The following is a 24,755-nucleotide window of genomic DNA, read 5'->3' as shown; positions in this document are numbered from 1 at the left end:
TATGAAGGCAGATAGACGTGCCTGAAATAAATGAGGTCAGTCTACTGATATTCTGATCCCAACTGTTAGAAAGGAAGAAATGAAGTCTCCCTACTCCAGAAATTGTGTTCTTTCACCACCAACAGAACTCAGATCTAAAAAGGACAAAGGCCAAAGACATGGAGGTGTGCCCTAAAACAAGACAACTCCACGCTTTGTAACATAGACACGTGCAGGAGCTGCTAAATTAACAGCACACTGACATTAGAGTCCTGGCTGCAGCGTATCATCAGCAATCAACAGGGAAACAGTATCCTTGAAAAGGCTCTCCAAAACTCTTCATTCATTCATTTCCCATTGCTGCATTAAAAGGGTATGGATTTGCTTTGCAGACTTTCATTTCTCACAGGACGCTTCACTTCACACGTCAGCGTACTCCTCTGGAAGGCTTCCTGTGTGAAAAGCATTTTCCTAAGGGCCGCTCTTCTACCGATGAGGGCTGGAAGGCAGCTGCCATGTCCCAGTGTAGAATGCAGAGGCCAGACCTAGTGCCAAGCGTCTACCTACAAAATCCCTGGAAGAGCTAAGTGCCACTGAAGGCTGCGTAGCTGGACTGGACTGATTTTCCCATTGAATAGCTGACATCTAGATCAACCTTTTTTTCTGACTCCTCGTCACCAACATGAAGTTTGCCAATACCACATGCAACCCTTTGTAGAGTGTTTCCCATCTCATACAACCTCATGTGAAAAACTCTGCTCCTTCCAAGAGGATGACTTAACTAGATATCCAATTCTTGCATGAGCAACCTGATCTAGTCAGGGATGTCCCTGCTCCTTGCAGGGGGGTTGGACTAGATGACCTTTGAAGGTCCCTTCCAACCCAAACCATTCTATGATTCTATGATTCTATGAAGGTGTCTACAACAAAATCTGTGGTTCAAGAGCTTCTTTTGCCCTTTGCAACATTTTAATGAATGTCTTTCTCTCTACTTTGCACAGCTGCAGCACGCTGAAATGCCTAGTAGCATAGAAAATGCCTAATACATCCAAAATCAGATGAAATGCATGAAATCAGATGGTTAGGGAATTAAATGAAGGACACTTAGTTGCCTCTAAGCTACTCTCCAGGAAGGAGGACTGAATGAAATTCACTCAGGAGATCTCAACAACCGGCACACATCCCGCGTTTACTATACAGGTATATGCATTCATAAGGGATTTAAAACACACTGCAGTGTCACCAGGGGAAAAAAATGGGGAAGTCCTACCTAACAGCAAAACTCCACTGAATTTTTGTAAAGCCTCACCATGGTTTTGGCAAAACACTCTTCCCTTCCCCACAAAAGGAGCAAAGACAGATAGGAGTTAATCTCACAGCTTTCTAATATTAAGCACACAGGTGTTCCAAGTAAGGACAGTTACAGCTAGCTCCTAGGCTACTGGTGCAGGAACAAATCCAGTCCCGAAGCTCTTGTCACCCCAATCCCACATCCAGGAATCTCAAACTTGACACAGAAATATCTGATCACACTTTGTTGCCACTGTTCTGAAGTAAAACAGAAGATAGCAAGATGATAAGATAAAAACATTTCAACTAAATGCTTTTAAATGAGAAAAGTGCATTTAGTACACCAGAAGAGAGATTTTTCTATTACATGAATTGTCAATAGTAATCTGACTCACACTTAAGCTTCTAAACACTTTACTAACCCAAATTAACAGAGGCCTTCCTTCAAGAACCCAAAGGCACCGTAGGCAGCTGTGATTATACCTATGCACACACACGGAACTGACAGAAGAGGTTCAAGTGCCAAAGACAGGTAAGTCATAGCACAGGGATTGAGACTGAAGAGTTCTTGGCTCCCACTCTTGTGATGAGACCACTTAGACTGCTAAGAACACAGGAATAAAATTTACTGGATATTGTTTCCTTCGTGATAAATACACTTAAAGGTAGAAGAAAGTACTTTGTGCATTGTATTCAATATATACCCTTGGCTCGCTGTGTTTATAGCGTACCTTGTTCTCTCTGTTGATCTTTTTGTTCCATGGAAACAAGAGCAGAGAAATGGGCCTGATCGTAGGCTAGCACGAGAGGTGAGCAATGGCATCTGTTAGGTAGAACTTCAAGAGGCAAATAAATTCCACCAAATGGTATAGGTGCAAATGCTGCAAAGAAAAAAGAGATTTCTTTAAAAAACTATGTCAAAGAACAGAAAATAACATTGGTTCTATTGTACGTAACAACTGTGCAACAACATTTTTAGAGCTCCAGGAGAGCACTGTAGAGTAATCAATGCAGAAACCGGTCACAACAACAGGTAAGATTTCGTTATAAAAATGTCAGAAAATATACTAAGAACATTAATGAAATCATTCTGCTCTTACATATATTTTCCTTGCTCTAATTGTTTACTAGTAAAGATATTAAGGTCTTATAACAAAATCTTGATGGCTCTCACACACGTATGGAGATTTGTACCTTCCTGTAATCCTTCTAGTTAGAAGGATATTTTGTAATAATGAGCAATAAATACACTATCACTTCTCTTGGTAGCGTACTCTGCTCATGCCTTGCATTAACAGATTTCTGTAAGAAACATTACAACTATGTTTATAGTCCACGTACACATGCCATCACACACATCGTATGTATGAATGTGTATATGTATGCATATATAATAATGATAAGGAAAGACTACCAAAAAAATCTACAAGTAGAATTTGAATGGGATGCTGCATCTGTAAGGGAAAAGCTCTTTCCCGTGAAAGATTCTACACTTGTTTATATATAATTACAGGAAACAGCAACTTTGAGCAGGAAAATTCATGTTTGCTTCTGACCAATTATTTTTCCTTTTGTATTGCAGATATGAATCCTTATTGCTGAAATACTTCCCAAACAAGCCTAAGAAAAAAGTAAACTCAAACAATTCACTGTTTTTATGAGAGACTTTTTCTTTGAAGAGGTCTCCTGTGTCCAGTCTTTGAGACTGAGAACAGTATTGGTTTTGAGGCATAAATCTACATTTTGGTGAGTCTATCCAAATTTGACCAAGTTAGTCAAATATGCAGAGGGAAAAGTAATGAGGAAATGAAGCAATAGTGATCAAGCCTGTCAGAGCCGATAGCAATCATATAACCATTACTTGTAGTTCACAATTTGAATGGAAACTGAAATTACCCAGCATCTTCCTGTGGAATTAAATTTCTGTAAACTCCGTCATGTGTTTAACATTCTCCTTTAATCAATCAACCATTCTCCTTCAGTTAAGCTACACACTATCATTAATTAGTATTCTGTTAGTTCATGGTAAAAAGTGAGAGATTAATCGAATCACTCCAGTCCTGCTCAGACAGCTGTCGGGCTGGCTCCACGTATGGACCTAACATCCGTGTGCTCACAGGTGCCAACTGAACAAAACGTTCTGGAAACCTTTGAGTGAGAGGCTGCAAAGGAGTTAAAAACAAAAAGCCAAGATACACACACTCAAAATTCATTTTTTCAAAGTCAGATTAGATTGCTTTATGCAGAGTTTTAAGGGGCACGAAAATAACTTTGTTAACCTAGACCAGTAAGAAGTGCATTGTGTTCCGTAATTTAGTGATTATTAAGTTAATAATAAATACCTAGGATAAACAGATTTTCAGTGAGACTTACATAATTATCCTGTAGTTTTTTACTTTTATCTAATAGAAATGGATTGAGTATCATTCTGCTCTTTTTTTTTTTTCTTCAGACAAAGGCAGTGACTATCCCATAACTACTCAGGTAAGTCACAGCTGGGTCTTTTGTTTGTGCTGGCTTACAATCGATTCAATCTAAATAGGTGAATACATTTCTAATTAAAAACTCTTACCTTCTCCCCCTGAGTCTCGTAACATTGTGTCTGCTACTACAACAATAGGTCTTCTCAAAATGTGAGCTAAGACAAAAACATGGAACTCTTCTAAGCTCTCATACACTGGATCTTCTGAATTATCAACTCTGGAAGACATAGCATTGAAACTTTTTGAACCAACTTGAACCATTGAAACTTTAGTGAGCCAACACATCACAGCACCTATTTTTTCCTCCCTGTCATTCATATTCCCACTCCTCTGAACACATATTTCAGTTACTGAAATAAGCAATATAAGAAATTGGCAAGGAAAAAATATTTTTTGAAATAAAATAATAGCAATAGAGAAAACGTTTTCACTTGCAGGCTGCACACTAGTTTAGCAGTCAACCAGATTCCTTACTTTCTGATATTGTCTGGTACCCTAACGGGAATTAAATGTAATTCTTAGCCAAGCTCCTGGTGTAAATCTGCTTTTGTCACAAACATCGTAATTTCATGTGACACCCTTAGCGCATAGACTCAGCGTGTTTCTAGTTCCTCTAAACAAAACATGGGTGAGTTTACCTTGGCAATGTAAGAAACACTGATGTCAGCTTGAGCAGGAAGAACTTAACTTCTAAAGCTGTCAACTTTTCTTTGATTATTACCAAACTTTTTTTTTTTTTTTTTTTCTTTTTTTGCAAGACAGGCATGGGTACCCGTGTAAGGAACTGGAGATTCATTTTCCTATTAGATTTTCCAATTAGATGAATTTCACCTACTTTCAGACATCTAAGATCAGAAGTATAAGCATTTCACCTTGACTGCATCTACAGATAACAAAAAAAGAAAGGCACATCTGGAAGCAGGATCATCCCTCTCCTCTTAAGCATTTGCCCAAAGCTGAGATGAAAATTCTAATTTCTCTTTACAGAATACAGAAGGAACCTAGATCAAGATGCAGTTAGGTGATACAGGCATTTTTGCCAGTGGAGCTTGGTGTTTCAGAAAACAGAGAGAAAGAATCACTACAAATATTTTATGTGGTAGGAGAGCAGAACATAAAATTCAAACAGTAAGACAGCACTATGGAGAAACTTAAGTCTTTTCTTTACATTAGCCTTCTACAGGTCTGATCCAAATACCACAGAAATCAATGCAAGCCTTTCCATTCTCTTCATCTAGCTGGAGCAGATACAGAGCACTTCAAAAAGTGGAGACACAATATTTCATTTTTAGATTAAAACAGATCTTTTATTGAAGAGTATTCCATAGGTCTAAACAGAGCTAATCCTCAACCAGCTTCACAATGAGCAAGTAAGTTAAGACAAAGACAAGTGCTGTTCTTGGAAGGAATTTAAAAAAAAGTAAAAATATAACTGGAAGACAATTTGAGCACTTGAGTCTTCTGCACTCTGAAGGGTTTACTCCCTTTAAATTGTTGATACCATTATGGAATATACATCTGTGAAAAAATTTATTAAAATGCCTGTAAACATCCAGTTCTCCAAAACATGGATATGAAGTGGGAATATGCTGAGAATATGGTGCTTTGTGTCAAAACCATGAGAATTAGTCCTAAATTTCAAAGATGGCCCAAATGAATAAATTACCTACTGAAAGGATTTGACAAAGATGAGTACACATAATATGTTTTAAAAAAAAAAAAAAAAACAAAAAAAACAACGAGGCTGAGCTATCCCAGTCCCAGTTCTGTCTGGGATGGTTTGGGCAGTTGCTGTTCTATTCATAACCTGATGCCTGGAAAGCATATGCAATGACAGAAGACAAAGAAAAAATTAATAACTGGATACCTATTAGAAAAGATAGGAGCAGGGAGGTAATCATCCCCCTGTATTCGGCGCTGGTGAGGCCGCACCTCAAGTATTGTGTTCAGTTTTGGGCCCCTCACTACAAGACAGACATTGAAGCCCTGGAACGTGTCCAGAGAAGGGCTACGAAGCTGGTGAGGGGTCTGGAGCACAAGTCTTATGAGGAGTGGCTGAGAGAGTTGGGATTGTTTAGTCTGGAGAAGAGGAGGCTCAGGGGAGACCTCATTGCACTCTATAGCTTCCTGAAGGCAGGTTGTGATGAACAGGGGTTTGGCCTCTTCTTCCAGGCAACAAGCAGGACCCGAGGAAATGGCCACAAGTTGTACCAGAGGAGGTTTAGATTGGACTTGAGGAAAAACTTTTTCTCTCAAAGAGTGGTAAGGCACTGGAACGGCCTGCCCAGGGAGGTGGTGGAGTCGCCGTCCCTGGCAGTGTTCAAGAGGCGGCTTGATGAGGAGCTACAAGATATGGTTTAGTAGCTGTGGCAGCAATGGTAGTGGGAAGACGGTTGGACTAGATGATCTTATACGTCCCATCCAACCATGTGATTCTATGATTCTATTCTATGAAGATATCTGGTTGTGACAGGAATATCAGAGAAAAATTCATGTTAGATTATATAATTACTACTACTTAGAAGAAAATTAAGAAAAGACACTTAGGAAAGCCAAAAATGTCTACAATACATAGAGCAAGATTTGTAATTTTTTTCACATCAGTAGTAAAAAGTTATAAAGCACCCAGGGAACCAGTCTCTGTCAGATTCATCTCCTGCCTATATGTCTCTCAACAACATTAAGTGTTGGAAATTCAAATTTAACAACATAAATCAATAGCATTAAACCACCATGCACATATAGATGGGTAAATCTTTAGAATATAATTTTTGGACTAAAATCCTTATGTTCCTTAAAATATACCTGTGCTGTCCTATTAATCTTAATGTATTTGTCTTATTTTCCCAACCTATACAAGTTAAAAAAAAAAATCAACTTCTTCATATATGAATGGACAAATAGATTTGGTAAGTTACTTTAAATGTTTTCTTTTACCGAAAAACTTACAAAACGCGCACTTAAACGCTCCATGGCTTAAAGCTTTTGACAGCAGGAAGAGAGAAATTTTATGTTAGAGCATGTGCTACTAACTTCTATGCATATACTGCTGATCACTAAATGCAACGGGGTACTTTTCACTCAAAAAAGGTAAGACTGAAAACCTGATTTAAAATAAAACCTTCTTACGGGTCTGATGGCATCCCTGGAACTTTACATTAAAATCTTTCGTCCCAACCTAGGAGCCCAGCAGGATGGAAGTGATTAACAGTAGGCTGATGCAGGACAAATTCTCTGATCAAGCAGTGAGACAGCTCTCCTTCCCTCTATCCCTCTTCCTGTTACCCAACCTCATCAGGAAATTTTGCTGATGTTCAAACTAAATTCCCCATTTTCTGATTTCCTCTCATATTCCTTACTGAATTCTTCTCCACTGTTGGCTGTGACAGCTTTTCAGTATTTGCAATCCATTATGTCACCCTCAGAGTAATTTGTTACCCAGAAGGAAGATAGAAGAATCATTGTTTTGGCAGGAAAATATGCTACAAAGATTCCCAGCTATTTTCTCATGTTAGTATTTCCAGACTATCAGTCCTAAAGTTTGTCTTCAAATCCTCTAATTATTCCTCATCTCCTAGTTGACGAGGTTTCTAGAAGTGAAACGCCTATTCCAGATGCAGCTGTATCACAAGGACCTTTATCCCTTTGGTCAGCTGGTGTCAAGCCGGACCACATATGACAAGAAACTTTTAATATCTCTAAGGAGGAAGACTTCATGGCCTCTCTGGGAAACCTTTTCAGTGTTCAATTTTATCACTGCCAGCAAATCATGTGGGCCATCTTATATTATTTCAGTACCACTGCTAAGGATTCAGTACAAATTTTCCTACAGATTAATGAAAATGAAAAATCATCATTAAGACGAATCCATAGCAACTTGCCACATCCTTTGATCCACTTATCATTACACTTTTTTTCATGGACCTTTATTTATGCTAACTACATGGCTATGAAAATTGTGGACAAAATAGTTTTGTCACTATAACATGGAAGCAAAGGAAGTGTACGGAACTGAAATGAATTCCTCCATTCATGCAAAGTTAATTTTAAATAATGAAATCCACATATATAAGAGCATATAAATCTGCACTGCGGAATTTTCAAAGCGTATAATAGAGAAAACCTACATCAACTTTCCCTAGATTATTTTGGTTTGAATGTTATTTTGTATTTAACTGTGAGGAATGCATGCTTTTGTCTAAAATATCTTCTGTGGCATGTGAGATTCAACCACCTGTCAAGTAGGAAATATCTTGAATTCAACAAAAACTTGTTAAATAAGGAACAACTCAATCACGACGCAGTTACTAGTACTTAATTTTAATATGACATAATTCTGATCTCTCCTTCTCCTTGAGTTTTATCTCTTCTTTAGAGTCGCCGGGATATGCACTGCTTTCAGATCTGAAGGGCTGTCTAAACGAGCATATTTGAATCACCACAGCAATTTGATTATTTCCAGGCTGCATTTGGCTTAAGTATGATTTACATCAACTGAAAATAGGCCAGAGGAAAAGATCTATTAGCCATCAGAAACTTCAGCTAATAAGGAAATGAACCCTTTCTCCCTGCACCCTGTAATTGCTGCATATACCGAACAGTTAAGAAGGAATAGCACTCCTATGACAGGCAACCAGATCAACTAAAAATAGTTTTAAAGCAAGGTCTTCGTTAGATGATCTAAACTGAATTCTCTACAAGATGAGGGGCTTTGATGGACTCAGTAGTTTTGTATGAAGAACTGTATGTTGAAATACTCTGAATACCTAACCAAACCCGAAACCTCAGAGAATACATGCATGAGAGGCACGTCCTGTTTAAATGTTCTGGTTTTCTGCCCGAAATAAAACTCTGAGGACACATGGGAAGATTACAGCAATATTCCCTCGCTCCTTCCCCATTTAAATATTACTTCACTTATTAATAAAGATAGCGCCAACAGCATATGAGACAGCTAGCTAGAAGGTGACAGTTAATATTAAATAAGAACACCATCCACCGGCACAATCTGTGTTAGCTCACGTGACCACACAACACAACATCTAGCTTCCAGCTCTACAAGGTTTCCAAGAAATGAACAACGACAGTGACATTCAATCTAGCACTAGGATGGGCTTTGAAATCTCTGATCAACAGTGGTCTGCAAAATGAAGGAATGGGTTGGAATTGTCTCTGTAGCAGAACTGCAATAGTTAGGTTCCTAAAAAAAAAAAAAAAAAAACGAAAAACCACCCAAACAAACAACCAACCAAAACCAACCCCAGTTTGGCTTGTACATGGAGACAAATGAACCAATTATGTTAAACTGAAATTTATCTTTTACATTTACAGAAAGATGTGCAAATCTGTTTCAAAACAAGAATCTGCTTCATAGTTAATTAGTGTGCTCTGCTTTAGAGCTTCAGGGATTTCACACGTTGGAAACAAGAACTTAAGAACCAGGTTTTGCTGTGTTCCCTTTATCTTTTTTCCCAACTTCCAAGTCTCTGAACGAGAGTGCTCTCAAAGAAGAAATCTTTGGAGATTTAGTGACAATTGCTGATCTCCTTTGCAAGTAGTTCACTCTGAAAAGTAACTAAAAGACACTTGCAGGTGAATGAGGCAGCATAATTCCAGACTCAGGCTTGTCACTGAATTCTTTTGAAACAGATACAACTTCTGATGCTTTAGCTAATTCTGACACCAAAGAGAATGTCTCATCTAGAATTCAAAGTCTAATTTGCAAGCTTTCTTAATAAGTACCTACCTAGAGAGCATAATATACCCCATCTCTAAAATTCTATTTTGATGTTCCTTTTCCTTCTCAAGGGCTCTACTTTGAACCTGGGTACATTAAACTGAGAAAATAATTCATTTGGTCACATTCATTCTGTCTTTGGAAAGACTGTGAAGAGAAATACATATTCACATGTTTAAGAGGCTAAGTTTCTTGCCTGATTCCTCTTTCACTATTTTAAAGGAAAAATTACCTGTGGTTTATTTATCCGTACTTTATTTTGATTTGCAAAAAGATAAATGCAAACCATGATGAGAACATTCAAATAAATTAAAGTTAATTCTTTATGAAAGAGTGATAGTCTCTGTTTAAGTATCTGTGTGAACTAAAGGTAAAGATGGTTGACTGGCAAATGCAACAATTGCAGACATCTCTGACTGGTAGATACTGAAACTACACAGTACGTGAAATGTACAGAGTGAAACAGAGTAAGGGCAGAGAAAATTGGTGGTGAATGGCCAAATTTAATAGAAATGTGAATTGAACTGCATTAGAAGCCTAGAGCATATCAACAGGAAAATATCTGCAAACACAGGAAACAAACTGAAGAGTAAAATGAAAACCAATCTGTTTTTTTTTAGCTTCAAAATAAAAGAAAATTAGAAACATTGTGGCTGACAATTTTCTAAACAATGTCCTCCTGCATTAGTAGCATTACCTATCCTTGACATCATAGGGTTAAAAGGAAAATATTATGTTCTTTCAAATCCCAGAGAATATTCTATTGCTTCTATTACTCTTATTGTGCTGTATGCCCTATTTGTCCATTTACTTATCATCACATGCAATTTTCTCCAGGGGAAACAATAGCTAGAGAAAAACATGCACCGAGTAAACAAACACTCAATATTTTTAGTGATAAACACTAGACACAAAATCTAAAGCTTCTGCATTCTTAAGGCTGGTCAATAATCCTATACTTTGGGAACAACTGCACGGAAAGCGAGGAATGGTTTATGACATGAGCTATTTAAAGCAGATTCTGTATGTGCATCAGGGGTATTTAAATGTTGTAGATGCTATTTTATCCCAAACTTTTTCACAAATAGCTTTTTCTATTCATTTTTTCCAATAGCTTCTAACCATCTAAACTAAATGCATTCTGGCAGTAAAGCTATTTTTCCTGGGAACCATCAAATTTTCTGATGCTGTTTAAAATAAGCCAGTTGACTAAAATGCTACTAATTGATTGCTACTAATACAAAGATGTAACACGCATACTAAGCTGGTCTTCAAAAAAAAAAAAAAACAACAAAAACAACAAACCACACCACACTTTCCTTGCTTGCCTGTTAGCACTGGGTAGGAACTAGCAAACACTGCAACTATGCAGAGGGCAATCAAAGTGGCTGCAATCAGCCATGCTCTTACGGAATCAATCTAGATTAAACAGATATGAAATGAGGTAAGAGAAGAATCTGACGTGGTTCTTGGAAATGCTGACAAACCCTGTGCAGAACCTTCCAGCACCAAACTGTACTAGGATGACAGCAAATCAGTTTAATTTGAAACAAAACCCCCTACAATCTTTACATAATTGTTGCATTTGAGAGCACTGTTTGTGTTACACGAGTTTAATAAAAGCTCGAATAGTCAAAGAAAGGGCAACTGCTTCTACTAGTGCAATAATAATTACCATAATTTTTCATTAAAGTTTTTTGCAACTGTTCAAAGATTCAAGTAGCATACTGATTTTTCAGAAGGGTTTAATGAGACTACAAAGTATAACTGAATAATCTACTTTCTGTTTTAAAATAACATTGCATCCAAATGTTTAATCTTTAGCTTTAATACCAAAACTATCACTTTTCTCCTGTATGATTAGGGTTAACAGCATTTTAAAAGTAGAAAATGCAAAGAGTTACGTGGTGACTTGCCCTCAAAAAAGATCTCTCTGAAGATTTTCTGTTTGAACTACAAAGCAAAAAAAAGGACTGAAATAAATGTACGATTATGAGAAGATGGCACTAAAGCTGTGCTAAAGCACAGGAAAGGTGATATCCGGTGATTTCTTCCAGAAAGCTATTAGAAGATGTGATGCTATTCTGTCATTCCATGTTTTAGGGAAAATATCTGAGCAGTGGATATCCTTCTGCTAAGTCTTCCTCGAACGAAAAGCTATGTATCTTCAATGAGACGAGGCAATTCATCTCCCTGAAGCTAAATGCCACTGCCGACATACTTGTTCTAGAAACCAGGAAAATAGGATTTATGAAATCCAGACTCTTCCGGATGCAAAGTAGCCTCAAGTTAGTGTGGCAGCTGTACAAGGAAACTTAATCAAAATGCTAAATATTATAGTGGGATGTTTAGATAATTCTATTCTACCATGCAAAAAAAAAAATCACAACCAGTTGAAAAGGCAGTTTGATGGTCCTATAAACATCTTCATTCATTTTTACTGTATTGATTTCCCACTGAGAACAAAAACTAAAAGGTTTTGTCATACGCTAAACTTACCCACCACCAGTGCCTCCATTTTTGCTGAAATGCGTACGAGGCTCACTTGATGCCAGTTTAAGCAGTTCATTCCACTCTCGTTCCCATTCTTCTTCTGTATACACTAAACCTGACTATGAGAGAGAATGAAATACCTTTATAATTGTACTGGTACAAAATATAAGCAGAGTTCGGTAGCAGTATTTACAACTGACTTATTTTGAGCTTCATACAGGAAACAATTTAATATCTTGGGCCATTAATGGTTCAATATTTCTACTCAGGGAAAAGGATGTTAACATATTTTAAAAAAGAAAATACTAACTCACTAAAAAAAGATCTAAACCACTAACTGTACACTGGATTACAGTTAGCTGCTGCTGACACAGTGCTCCACTATCGGAGCTCCAGTTATTCGTACCCATGTGAATTCCCTGCAACCATGCATCGCATGCTTTACTGCCCATTTCTGGAGGTTTGCTTTCTTCCTCAGTATATGGAACTACTACAAATGCCCCCTTGGCAGACAGGTGATGCTTTCTCCCTCTGTTCAAGAGCAGAAAGGGTACAGAAGTGCTTCTGTGCCCCTATGTTTTCAGGTAGCCTGAAGTAGCTGAGTCAGTCACAGCTCAGCTATATTCTCACTGATTGCCACCAACAAAAAGCAGACTGCGAATACATCACTAACATTTCAGCATAATTTACCTGATTGCATTCAGGATTACTCCCGACATGGGCTTTTCTAGCCACCTTTTAGGTACAGACATCTTCAAAAAATCATACATGCTGAAGTACAGCTTTTAATCAACAGCCAAACCAAATCTGCAGATTATTTTAGTTAAGAAACATCCACTCAATATTTGGTCAGAGCTCTAAGAATCCTAACTCAACATTCTGGGGAATCTTTCCTAAATGTGGTTTTCTCTCTTTTGTGGATTTCATCCAATCATTTTATAATGCCTGTGATAGCTAAATTATACATTTAATTTTGCAGGTCAAAACTTTTTACAGGTTCCAAACTCATCTTAGACATCTGTAGGCATGGAACTGTGTGTATTTATGCTCGCAAAACTACAAACGCATTCACATTTTGACACAAAAATTCTAAGTACAAGTATTCTTTCCCGCTGCAAAACAGAAGCACAAGAATTGGACAGCAATTAAAACATTCACACTAAACTTCAGAAGAATGCTTTTGACCCAAAATTATATTAACAAGAGTGTCTTTACGCCATACAGACCTCCTTATTCTGCTGGGTCTGCTGCCACCTCCACCTTCTTTTCAGTGCTTCCCTTTCAGCTCCACTTCTCATCATTGTATAGAGTGCTTTGCGCAAAACAAGGTCCCGGTCATGAAATCCCCACATCCCTAAAGAAGCACAAGATCACATTGTTTTAAAGATGCTGCAGTGAAATAGAAAAAGTACTAATGCAATTAATATTGCTCCGTTAGCAAAAGCAGCATAGCTTATACATTATTTAAGATTCTACTTGTCCAAGAATTCTTTCATTATGTTTAAGGTTTCCTAAAGGAACAGTCAATATAGATAAGCTAACGAACAACAACAGGGAATTCTAACAAAGTTTAAATTTTGTCTAAGGAATGGCTAAGGATTTGAATTATTTCAGTGTTTGCTTGCAGGCAACTTCAACTTTGCTGCAAGCAATGGAATATTTAATGCACAGGTTGGTTTTAGCTGTAGTTGCCAACAAAGCTGGCAGACAATAGAATGCTAACGACAACTACAGGCACTTCTGTGCATCGCACATGATACAGACACCTAAAGGCCTCCACTCTTACACAGCACGATGGTAAATTCCCTTTGGCTTCAACCTCCAAAGAAAGAGACAAGCATTTAAGATGACTGGAAGTCTAAAAATACAGCCAGCCACAGGGTCTCAAGCTCATTTTAAGATAATAAAATGTCTTCATGTAGCTGGGAGTAGCAACCTACACCAAAAGAGAGCAGAGCTCTCACCAAGACACATGCCCATAGACAGCCATGTTTCAGTTACCATATTGTCAGCTGCTGTCATTAAATACGTTTATTTAAGACTTTGCAAGTCAAAATACTCCAAACATTTGCTCTAAGTAATACACAATTCCTCCTAATTAAAAATGAAACGGACAAAGATAAAAGGATCCTTGGAAACAGCAAAAGCTCTTTTCTTACTACTTCTTTCAAAAAGAAGAGTCTCTTCAAAATATTAAAACCTCAGTGTTTTTAAAAGTCACCTTTTGGAGTTCCACTGGTGGAAGATTTTAGCAACTGCAACAAAAAAATAAGTTTCCTCATAATAGGTTAGGATATAGAAGGCATATCAAAGACTTTCAGCTTCCCAGCTATTTATTTGATTTGAAGAAAGGCTTCAAAAATCTTGTATTAATGATTAATTAGTCAATTGGAAATTATTTTAATTCACTCCAAACCCTGTTTCCCATATACTTAAACTCTCCAAGGAAGCAACAGAGATAATAGCTAGACATTGCGTTCTTGAAGACAGCAAGAGAAGTGTTTAAGAGAAGCCGGAGAACAAAGGCAATTCCTCACCCATGAGTACAATCCTGCAGAGGCACCTGAATTTGCCTGTTCCAGAGCTGTTAGGTTGGGCTTTGTAAATAAAACACAAATTACTGGTGTTTGATATACAGGTTTTGATACTGTTCTAATTATGCTTCTTTTATAACCTGATAAAACTTTTACCTACCTCCCTCAAGCATGCCTAAAGCAAGCAATACTTAAGTGACATTTGAAAAATATATTGGTCTAGAACCAGGCTTTTAATGAAAGTCTTTGTATCCCATGTGTTTCTGAGCTTTTGCTGGGGATAGAGAAAAGGGGTCAATATTTTTGGCTGACTCGTACAGTTTCACGTACAGTCTCTCCCTTACCTAAAGATGCAGCATGCAAGAGGCAGTTTCCATCACCTGTTGTAGCCAGGGGAAGAAGACGTTTACAGCTTGTACACACTGTGGACCACCAATTTAATCGTCCTGAAAAGAAAGCATCTATTAAAATGGGGGAGTGGATACTAAAACCGGGTGCGTACTACCTATAGGCATACAGTGATGATATGTATGAAGTTGAAGGTTAATAATGAACATCCTTTCTGCCAAAAACCTTAAATGTAATGTCAGAAGTGAAAATGGAAAAGATTAGAAATAAGAGGCTGACAGACTGTAACTATTCTTTAAATGTATTTGGAATAAGAAGAGAGCACCTTGAATTAATTTGCATCTTCCATTCTCAGAAGCTGCATTCAGGGATGGATTTCCAAGGAGTTCATTGCCTAAATACCACGATGAGGCTCAGTACCAGTTCCCAAACATAATCTACATTGGCCTCTCATACACAGATGACAGATTACGTTACAGTAACAAATTCTCAAAAGACAAAAGTAGTATGTACGTGGTAATCAAGATATGTTACTGTTAGGCAAGTTTATTAAGTACAGTTCTATTGTTTCCATCAGATGGATTGTTTTAACAGCTGATTCTCCACTCATTTAGTGTAAATCATGATTAGACCTATTAAAATCAAACAGTTACACTACCAGAGAATTAAAATGAGACCAAATGCATAGCCCAAGGTGTAGGAAAGTGGCTTTTCTCTTTGAACATGTAGAGAATCACTTACCCATCACTGCTAAGGAAGCATGTTTTACAGATTATAAAACAGAGGATTATGAAAAAGACTGACAAGAGGACAGATACTTGATGTATCTAGATGAAGCAAATAAAGCCATGAAGAGTATCAGTGCCAAAGCCAACACTGGAAGTACATAATTCCTGGCACACAGGTTGCCGTGTGGGAGCTTACTGAAGTGTTAAGCCTTGGTTAAATGGTCACGTGAACATTTCTAATATAAAGAAAGAGAATGTGACTAATTGTACACCATCTTGCAGAAAAAGGAAGAGCAGATGATTAACAATGATAAGTAGAGCTGGTATATTTCCCAAGACTTTTGGAAAGTCTGTAGGTAATGTACAATTGAATAATTGAATGAATAATGCTATAGGCACCCTGTGCTGTGACTCCATTTCTTTGTTCTCTTCTACAGACTCCTTCTCCATCGATTCCTGTATTTGCAAGCTGAGAGGAAATAGCATCTATATATTTTTACAGTCAGTCTTGCATTAAATCCCCAAAACAGAACTAAGTTCAAGCAATGACAAAAAAAAAAAACCCACAACTTTTCTCCATTAATAGATTTTCATTAGAAAATTATACTGAAGTTTATTTGTAATGGCAGGTAATATATATTGTGCAGAAGAACAGTATAACAATATTTTAACATGTGCCCTCAATTATTGGTTCCAGGTTCTAAGAACTATGTAATTAAATGTCAATTAGTCAGTATGGGTTGAGAGTTACTATACCGTAAAGATAAAGATGCACAGCAGATCAGTAACTAAGCACATTTGGTAATCCTTGTATGATTTTAGCAGCTAGTTTGTAAATGTCCAACATCTCAGACCAGGCTTACTGAGTTCTAAATTAAATATGCATTAAAGAAGCTTAATTTAAAGCACTATTAGACAGCCTTTGGGAAAGATAAATCTGAAATAACAAGTTACCATTTTTAGCAATTCCTGTGTCTGTGGGCTGTGAAATAACAACTTGCCACCTGTTTTTTGCAGAATGTTTTGGTGGTATCATAATTCAGTACTAAGTTATACCAAGGTGCTGCTTAAAGTACAGTTCCAAGACCTAAAGCAGACAGATCTTAAGAGTTAAGGGACTAATGAGTGGTATTGCTTTGCAGATTGACTAGCGGCTATTGGTAATAATATCAAGTCTGCTGCTTATCAACTTTTGAATAAAAGGAGGTTTTTATAAAAGTGATCTGCTTTCAAGCAGATTATATAAAAAATGTTTGTGGGCTTGGTTAACATCACAAAGCTTATGGCTAGCTAAAAAAATTAGTAGAAATGCACTGTATAATAACAAAGAAGCAATGCATTTTCTTTTTTCAAATCCAGCGGTTATAGCGGATCCCTTTAGGGAAAAAACCAGGAAAGCGGAGCTTACACAGAGACTGGAAACAGTTCTGCCTCAGGCTTATGTCTGTCTGCTTTGATAAGACAGTATTTATAGACAAACTAGACCCGTTTCTCACCCTCCCTCCCTCTGTTGGTCTCCTACTTGATCTTGCTTCTTACTTTCTCAGAAAATCTATTTAACCTTAAAAACCACAATTTCAAGAAATTGATCTGTTGTTTTACAGAAAAAAATACTCTGAGAATTAATAGGCATTTTCTATTATATTAAAATTTGATCTTAATTTTAGATCAAGAGTAAAAGTCCTATCCAGGTCTGTGATCTAGCGACATACGATCAGAGAGGCAGACAGAAGCACACAGTATCACCCTTTCTGTTCATGATACTTAAGATTTCAAGTGCAAACTCCAAAGAAATGTTAATAGAATCTAGTATCCTCCGTAGCTGAAGATTTCCAACTATTTCTGTATTCTGGTATTATCCCTGTCCTGCTCTAGGTAGTGCGTATCAGACTTCACATAGTACAAAGCACATACTGGTTCGCCCTGCTCCCGTATTTGCAAGGCCCAGCAAGAATCAATCATTCTCATACAGAACCAGATATGTATCTTGTATTCCATGCAAACAAAGTGAGCTGAGTCTCAGAGAAAGTTTTGCAAACTTTAGAAAACAGACAAGATCACTACTTTAAAATCTAGTATCTGATGAGTGCCAGGACAAGGTGCAGACATTAAGAGCTACCCTACTGTAAACTCACAACGACTGCAGGCATAAGTACAAACTAGCCTTACGCAACTGATAGGTTGGAAAAGTCAGCATTTGAGGAAATTGAAGTAAATATTTTAAAATATGAGTTTTCCCCAACAATATGCATAATATTGGAGTACTATTAATAGCCACGAGAAAGGTTTAAGTGTTATTTTCATAAGCCTCCATATTGTATTTCAAGGCACAGATTATTGCTTCTTGCCGCAGGGTTTGTGGGAGGATTCTAGATGGCCGTATTACCTGAATGGCACAAGAAGGCATCAGCAGAGAGCACAGAATGCATTTCAAGTATTAACAGGGGCCAGGCTTGGCTTTTGCTATCAGCCCCAATGCCTTATGCACTGGTACTACAGAAGGTAAGAAAGCATTCAGCACGATCTCCTCTACGCAAAACTCCATTAACCATATAAACAAGAAGATAAAAATATGCCACAGAAATTATTCTAGTTTACCCCATAAAGATGCTCATACAGAGATGTCCTCCAGTTTACAAAGGTCCATTATAAAGTATTCATTGCCCAAACAGGCACCAGGTTGGTGGTACACATACAAACCAACCAAATTCCCAACAAACCTTCCTAGAAACTCTGCATAAACCCTTTGTTCCCTCTTCATTTTCTCCAGTCCATACTTTCTTTTTTCTGGATTCAGCTACTAGTAAACTAAATGGCTTTACAGACTTCAGATTTTTCTGGTAGAATTAACCACTAAAAAGTTGCAAGGACTTAGTAAACAGCAAATTAATATAATTCTCTCCTGACAGGGGAAAAGGAGATGCCACAAAGGATGAGGCCTCTCTCAAACTCTCTCTGACTGTGGTTGAAGTTTCATTGCAAAGCTGGATTGCATATCGCTGCCTCCAAGGCAAACAGTCAGTTTCCTGCCTGCAATGCCACTGTGCATTTACTGTATTAAAAATAAGTCACAATTCTTACAGAAAAAATGAAATACACATTAAAAGAAAAACAAGGATGGGAAAAAGTGTGAAGTGTCATGTCACAGCGTGTACAATTTTACCTTAGATTGAGTGCGACTGTTTTTTAATGTACTTCACTGTGCTATTAAGAGTACTCTTTCCTACAGCCAAGTAAACCAGTCTTAGGCCAACTTCTCAAAAACATTGACAGAGCAGACATCTCACTGAGGAAAACAAGTTGATCTGTGGACACTGGCACTCATGTCCGATTTCATAGAATCCCAGAATAACAGAATGGTTGGGGTTGGAACCCTTAAAGCCCATCCAGTCCAACCCCCCTGCAAGGAGCAGGGACATCTCCAACCAGATCAGATTGCCCAGAGCCCCGGCCAACCTGGCCTTGAACGTTTCCAGGGATGGGGCATCCACCGCCTCCCTGGTCACCACCCTCATTGTAAAAAAAAATTTTTCCTGATGTCTAGTCTGAATCTGCCTCCTTCTGTTTTAAAACTATTACCCCTCATCCTATCACAACAGGCGTTGCTAAAGAGTTTCTCCCCACCTTTCCTGCAGCCCCCTTTAGGTACTGGAAGGCCGCTCTAAGGTCTCCCTGGAGTCACCTCTTCACGAGGCCGAACAGCCCCAACTCTCTCAGCCTGTCCTCACAGCAGAGGTGCTCCAGCCCTCTGATCAGCTTCGTGGCCTCCTCTGGACTCACTCCAACAGGTCCACATCCTTCTGATGCTGGGGGCTCCAGAGCTGGATGTAGTACTGCAGGTGGGGTCTCACCAGAGCAGAGTAGAGGGGCAGAATCCCCTCCCTTGACATCCTGACCATGCTGCTTTTGATGCAGCCCAGAATGCAGTTGGCTTTTCTGGGCTGCAAGCGCCCAGATGAAAAAGATGTGAAGGAAATTACAAGAAGAGATTTTCTACATGGGCTTATATTAATCATTCAGTGACTGCTTACTTTTAAAAATAAGTTAATAAATAAAGCATTTACCAAGACATAAAGGACCTTCTTGTACTTTCTTTTAGTCTAGATGATGAAATCAGCTTCACAGTAGCATCTGCAAGGCTATTCATACTTACTGATGTCCTTGAAATGTAGAAATAAGTAAAACTGAGCAATCAAGTAAATGCTTCTCTTTTAGCCTGATGCATAAGCAACACAGACTCTGTCACAGCCAGAATGCAAATCAAAGATCATAAATAAGATGGCACAGAAATAAATGACTAGGCCTAACGGGCTGCAGATAACTGGCACCAAGTTCAGTTATCTGCAGGTAACTGCAGATCCAGTATTACTGGTTTTCTTCATTTGTTTCTTTCAAAACACAAGACAGATGGTTTACATTTCATCCTACTCTGTGATACAATATTTGTTATTCACATTAGAACTGAATCACACAAGTGCGTATTTCAAAGCCTGGAAATCAGGAAATTAATGCAGTCCTCTTGTGGTTACAATGGTTGCTCTCCCAGCACCCTGCATATACCATGTGAAAACTGTACGAATTCTGGGATGAGATAATGTTTCTACAACCTGAAAAGGCATCAATTTTTCTTTAACAAAGCTTAATTTTTAACAGTTTGACATAAAACATTTCCAGAATTTTGGTGGATTTGGTTTTGGGGATGTGAAACCCAAGCTTAACAGTGTATTACTGTTTATTTTGCCTGTAGCTGTATAAAACGCTTCATAGAAAACACAAATCAGACCACAGAAAGAAAAGCATAGAAAAGCAGTATTCTTGAAGGTTCCTACAGTTTACTTTTAATTTTGTTATTGAATTATATTTCATCTTCAACAGAAACTTTAAAAACGTTCATTAAAAACACTGTTAGACTAGCCATTGTTGTGCCTATACTATGGTTTTTTGAACTCAGTGCAACAGAAGAAGTTTTTATAATATGTCTCTTTGTGTCAGCCTATACATTAACGACACACAGAGGAACACCTGTATATAATGAAGTATTTTAGAACAGTAAAATTCCTTTCACACAGACTTCATTTAATATTATCAGTATCTGCGCCGTGCTCTGTCAAAGAACCACAGCGATTACTGCAAGAGCGCCCAGCGATCAGTCTGCGCATTACTTGCAAGCTGACCTCATTCCAATTCAGGCAGTAATGAGCAGCTGAGTTTATATGATGCACAAAACCCCAAAATGCTTTTACGAATGTGGTGAATTCTGTCCTCCAAGGGAAATATTCAGAAAGCAATCACACAAAGAGCAGAGGATGCACTGCAGCAGCAGAGAGGGAGTGAATCATACTGCCTTTATCTGGGCCTTTCCTTTATAATCACACAGCATTTCTGAGTAAATCAGGAATTCTGCTCTGAGTTTCTATACAGGTAGGATGTAACCTGAATATCCTTTCACATACAGATGTAGTGCTCTATGTTCCTAACAAAGTTCCTCCTTCTTTTGCCTAATCAGCTTTTTTTTTTTTGTTTCTCTTGAAATTCATACCCTTAAAGCCAAGCACACACCTCTCTCTTTTCCTTTGACAATATTCCCAACCTCAGCTAAGGAAGCAACTGTCCTTCCTGGGGTTTGTTTTGTTTTGAAATATCTTTTAGGCCCTTTCCAGGGAATGTACCTTACCTGGTTTTTTTTGTTTTTTTTTTTTGTTTGTTTTTTTAATGTCATTGACCAAGTCATAGTCAAACTGGGCCCTGCTGGCAGGAGACAATTAATTGTCCAATGTGAAGTGACTTTCTTATTAATTCACTCTCTTTATGTTAGACAATAATATATCTAAAATAAGGAGGAAATAAAATATCTTTATGTCTTAAATAGAGACAAAAGGTCAGTTTACATGAAGTCTTAAATTATTTTCTTAAACATTCACTGTTTGATCTGTTTAACTTACTTAAACTGAAGAACTGTTTCCCAGGAAGTTCCAGTTTACTGGAATGAAATGCTCACGTAAGTAAACTAACTCTACATAGGCTACAAGAATATCTGCAATCAAAACCACAAGCACTTAAAGTGGTCAAAACACTCCCCTTTCCAGGATGCAGGAGGCTCTGGGGAGGAAGAGACTTTGGCAGTGTGAGTCAAGTTATTGACCTAATTACAGTCACGTGAAGAAAAGAATAAATGATTTATTCTAATTTTCAGAAAGATTTGAGAGAGGAATGCTAACAAGCAGAAAATTCAGTAGTTTCTGCAGCCCTCTTTCAAGTTCAAAGTCATCCAGCTCTGTAGGAATTAGATTATGTCAGCTCTAAATTCACATATTCCCTGCTTTTAGGGTCAGAAAACTACTGTGATCCTCTAGTTTGTACTCTTGCATTACCTGACTCTAAATGCTGTAAATGCCACTGAGGTGGGTACAACGATACTGTACCAAGGTATTTTCTGATAGCCTTATGGAATTTGGAGTGTTTGGCAGAGCTGCCAGAGGAAGAGCCATCCTGTTTTTTTCCCCTGTCCTATTTGAGTTAGCTGGTAGCTGGTTCCTAGAGAAACTAGATATATTTTCTTGATAGCTGACTGACAGTTTTCATACTTCATAGTTGCCTGGTAGCATTCCTGCATTATTTTATACTGCTGTTTTTTTCCAGAAGGCCTTCTGAACACTATTTATGTTTTTTTCTTTTTTTTTTCCTCTGTTTTTTTGTTTTGTTTTTCTGAAGTATTTCCTATTTGATGCTATTCTCCAAGTACGTATTTTCAAATACCAAAGCCAAAAAATAAGCATATGACAATACATGATAAATACTCAATGTAACATCAGATTAGCAAAGGTCCTGATCAGTGCCCTGATCAATAACCAGCAACAGTTTACCAGTTTGAACACACACACACACAGACAGCATGACTATGCAGAGAGTTCTGAGAACAAACCTCAGACGAATACACAGCATTACACAAGCCAGTATAGCAATCAACAGAAAAAAGCAACTGGCTATTTGATATTCCACATGCAGCCATGAAATCCGATTTTATAACTCCTTTATACCACCAGAGTTGGCCATTTCACTGTCTAGATGTGTTCATTTCATGGTTCACTAATATACTTGTTATTTCATAAGCACAGATCCTGATTTTAAATACATTTCTCCATATCTTTCAAAACTGACTTAAAATTTTAAACTAGTAATAAATCTGAATTAAAATTAATTTTAAAATTCTTCACTTTTTTCCACGCCAGTAATGAAGTATTACTGTAAAATTTAGGATTTTTTTACAAAAATAATAACCAATACATAAAGTAAATATTTAAAACTATTTTCTCAAGCTGCAACAGACCTTAAAGATGTTTCCTTTGTTAGTCACTGCAAGGTAATTTCCTCATGAGAGGTGCAAGTACTAACCCCCCTCTGACCATCCAGACGCAGGTCCCTCTCTATTGCATGACTTCCCCATCAGTCCTCCTTTCCTTCCTCCCATAATTTCTCTGTTTTATTAAGAAAATGTGACCGTTTTCTCTCTAACGTTTTAAAAGAAATAGAGGATCAGGGCATGTGTCACTTTGCAAAGAGCACAGTATTTGCTTTTATGCTCCAGCATTTATTTCCCATGCAGGATGCAGAAGCTCCAGAAAAGAAGCACAATTAGAAACACCAACAAAAACATCAGACTGCCCAGCTGCTGACATCTGAAGTATTCACCCACCTGCTTGCTCCAGAGCAACCATTGTTGCCTGCTCAATTAAGTCACGTTCAATGAAGCTTCTGAAATCTTCACTGTACACGCTAAGGTCTGGTAGCTGGAATGTGTAGATGGGCATCTCCAAAGGAAACTGTTCATTGCTGCACTCGTTTGCTACATGTGATCGAGCAAGGGAGACTATGGCTGAGCTGGCGTGAGAAATACCTCTGGAAAGACGCTTTTCTGTAGAGAAACCAAAGAGATATTATAGCCTATAAGACTACATAAAAGACCAGTCTGGTGAATGCCCGTTCACTTCATTTAGGAATTTGTTCCACTTCTTGTTTGTTACCTTTTTTTGGGTTATTTCCCTACTGTAAAAGATTGCTTAGGTCTTACTATGGTCCCTAGGGCAAGTCATAGGAACTTCACACTCCTTCTAGCAAAACAGATAAACAGTAAACGTAATGAGATATGAAAGACAACTATTTCTATTAAAATTGTTTTAAATTAATCTTACATTTCCAAAAATGCATCAGAAGAAGCACTTGCTGGCAGACAGATGTTAATCAATTAATGTTTTCTTAAATTAAAGTTTTCTTGTGAAACAAAAAATCCAGCATTCTACAATCACTTCATATCAAACGTGCCATACTGCTTTAATCTCATAACAATCTACCTGAAAGCAATTTTAACATCATTATGCTGAATTTAAGACAATCTCAGTTTTTATGCATATGTGTTTTCTAAAATCCTGATCCAAGATACAATACACAGTTCAAAAAGAATGATGACATTAACAAGCCTGGTACAAAAGAATGCATTATCTTATCAAAACAACAGTGAGCTAATATCTTATAACGTATTGAATGGATAAATGGAATGGAACAGTAAAGGGTCATTAAGGCAAAATAAGCATAAGAAAGTTAAGAAAGGGGCAAAATATTACTACGATATCATTTTACTTTACTATACGGCCTCAGTTCTGGTATCAGCAAATGGGTAACAGAAACACTCTTCAAGTGCTTACACCATGAATCATTCAGCCCAAACTGACAGAGATTTTCCCCTCTATTTAGTTTCTGCCCTGTACTCCTGTTTATATTTTTAAAAACTGAAACGAACATTTTGTAGCTGCTTAAAATTTATGTTCATCAAATGTTACAAGTCTCTCTCAGAAGTTTAATACTCAGCATAAAGTTTCTTTCTGCATCTGAAAAGCGGCACGCCTTAGAACCACGGCACCGTTGCCTTTCTGTGCTTCAATCAGACTGAGCTCAGGTCTTCTTCCAAGTTGTGCACTCTCTAGCCATCCTTCACAATGGGGATTATCTTAAATTAATACCAGAAAGTCTCCTGGGCATTTGATGAATTTTATTAGTGAGCTGACACCAGGTTTAGTTTCTTACATTTTGGAACATGCAGAAAGCTTCATGGTGGGATTTACATGCTGATAAGTTAGATAATATTTTCACTGCTTTGCCTTGCAAATGG

At 37.7% G+C, this 24,755-nt stretch overlaps 1 protein-coding gene across 2 annotated transcripts in view; it reads right to left on the bottom strand.

The window, feature by feature from the left end:
• The window catches only part of OTUD7A (OTU deubiquitinase 7A), a 130,570-nt gene that overhangs the window by 6,772 nt on the left and 99,043 nt on the right, over window positions 1–24,755 (bottom strand). For both annotated transcript variants that reach the window (XM_086757157.1, XM_086757156.1), the window contains exons 8-13: window positions 23,286–23,504; window positions 14,861–14,962; window positions 13,209–13,336; window positions 11,989–12,101; window positions 3,842–3,969; window positions 2,001–2,150 (exon numbers count right to left, since the gene is read on the bottom strand). In XM_086757157.1, the coding sequence (XP_086613283.1) occupies window positions 2,001–2,150; window positions 3,842–3,969; window positions 11,989–12,101; window positions 13,209–13,336; window positions 14,861–14,962; window positions 23,286–23,504 (840 nt within the window). The remainder of the gene's footprint in view (window positions 1–2,000; window positions 2,151–3,841; window positions 3,970–11,988; window positions 12,102–13,208; window positions 13,337–14,860; window positions 14,963–23,285; window positions 23,505–24,755) is intronic.

Source organism: Chlamydotis macqueenii, chromosome 12 (genome assembly GCF_036417535.1).
Source record: "Chlamydotis macqueenii isolate bChlMac1 chromosome 12, bChlMac1.mat, whole genome shotgun sequence".
Taxonomy (NCBI): Eukaryota; Metazoa; Chordata; class Aves; order Otidiformes; family Otididae; genus Chlamydotis; species Chlamydotis macqueenii.
Note: the sequence above shows the minus strand (reverse complement) of the source record. Positions and strands in the feature narration are given on the sequence as shown.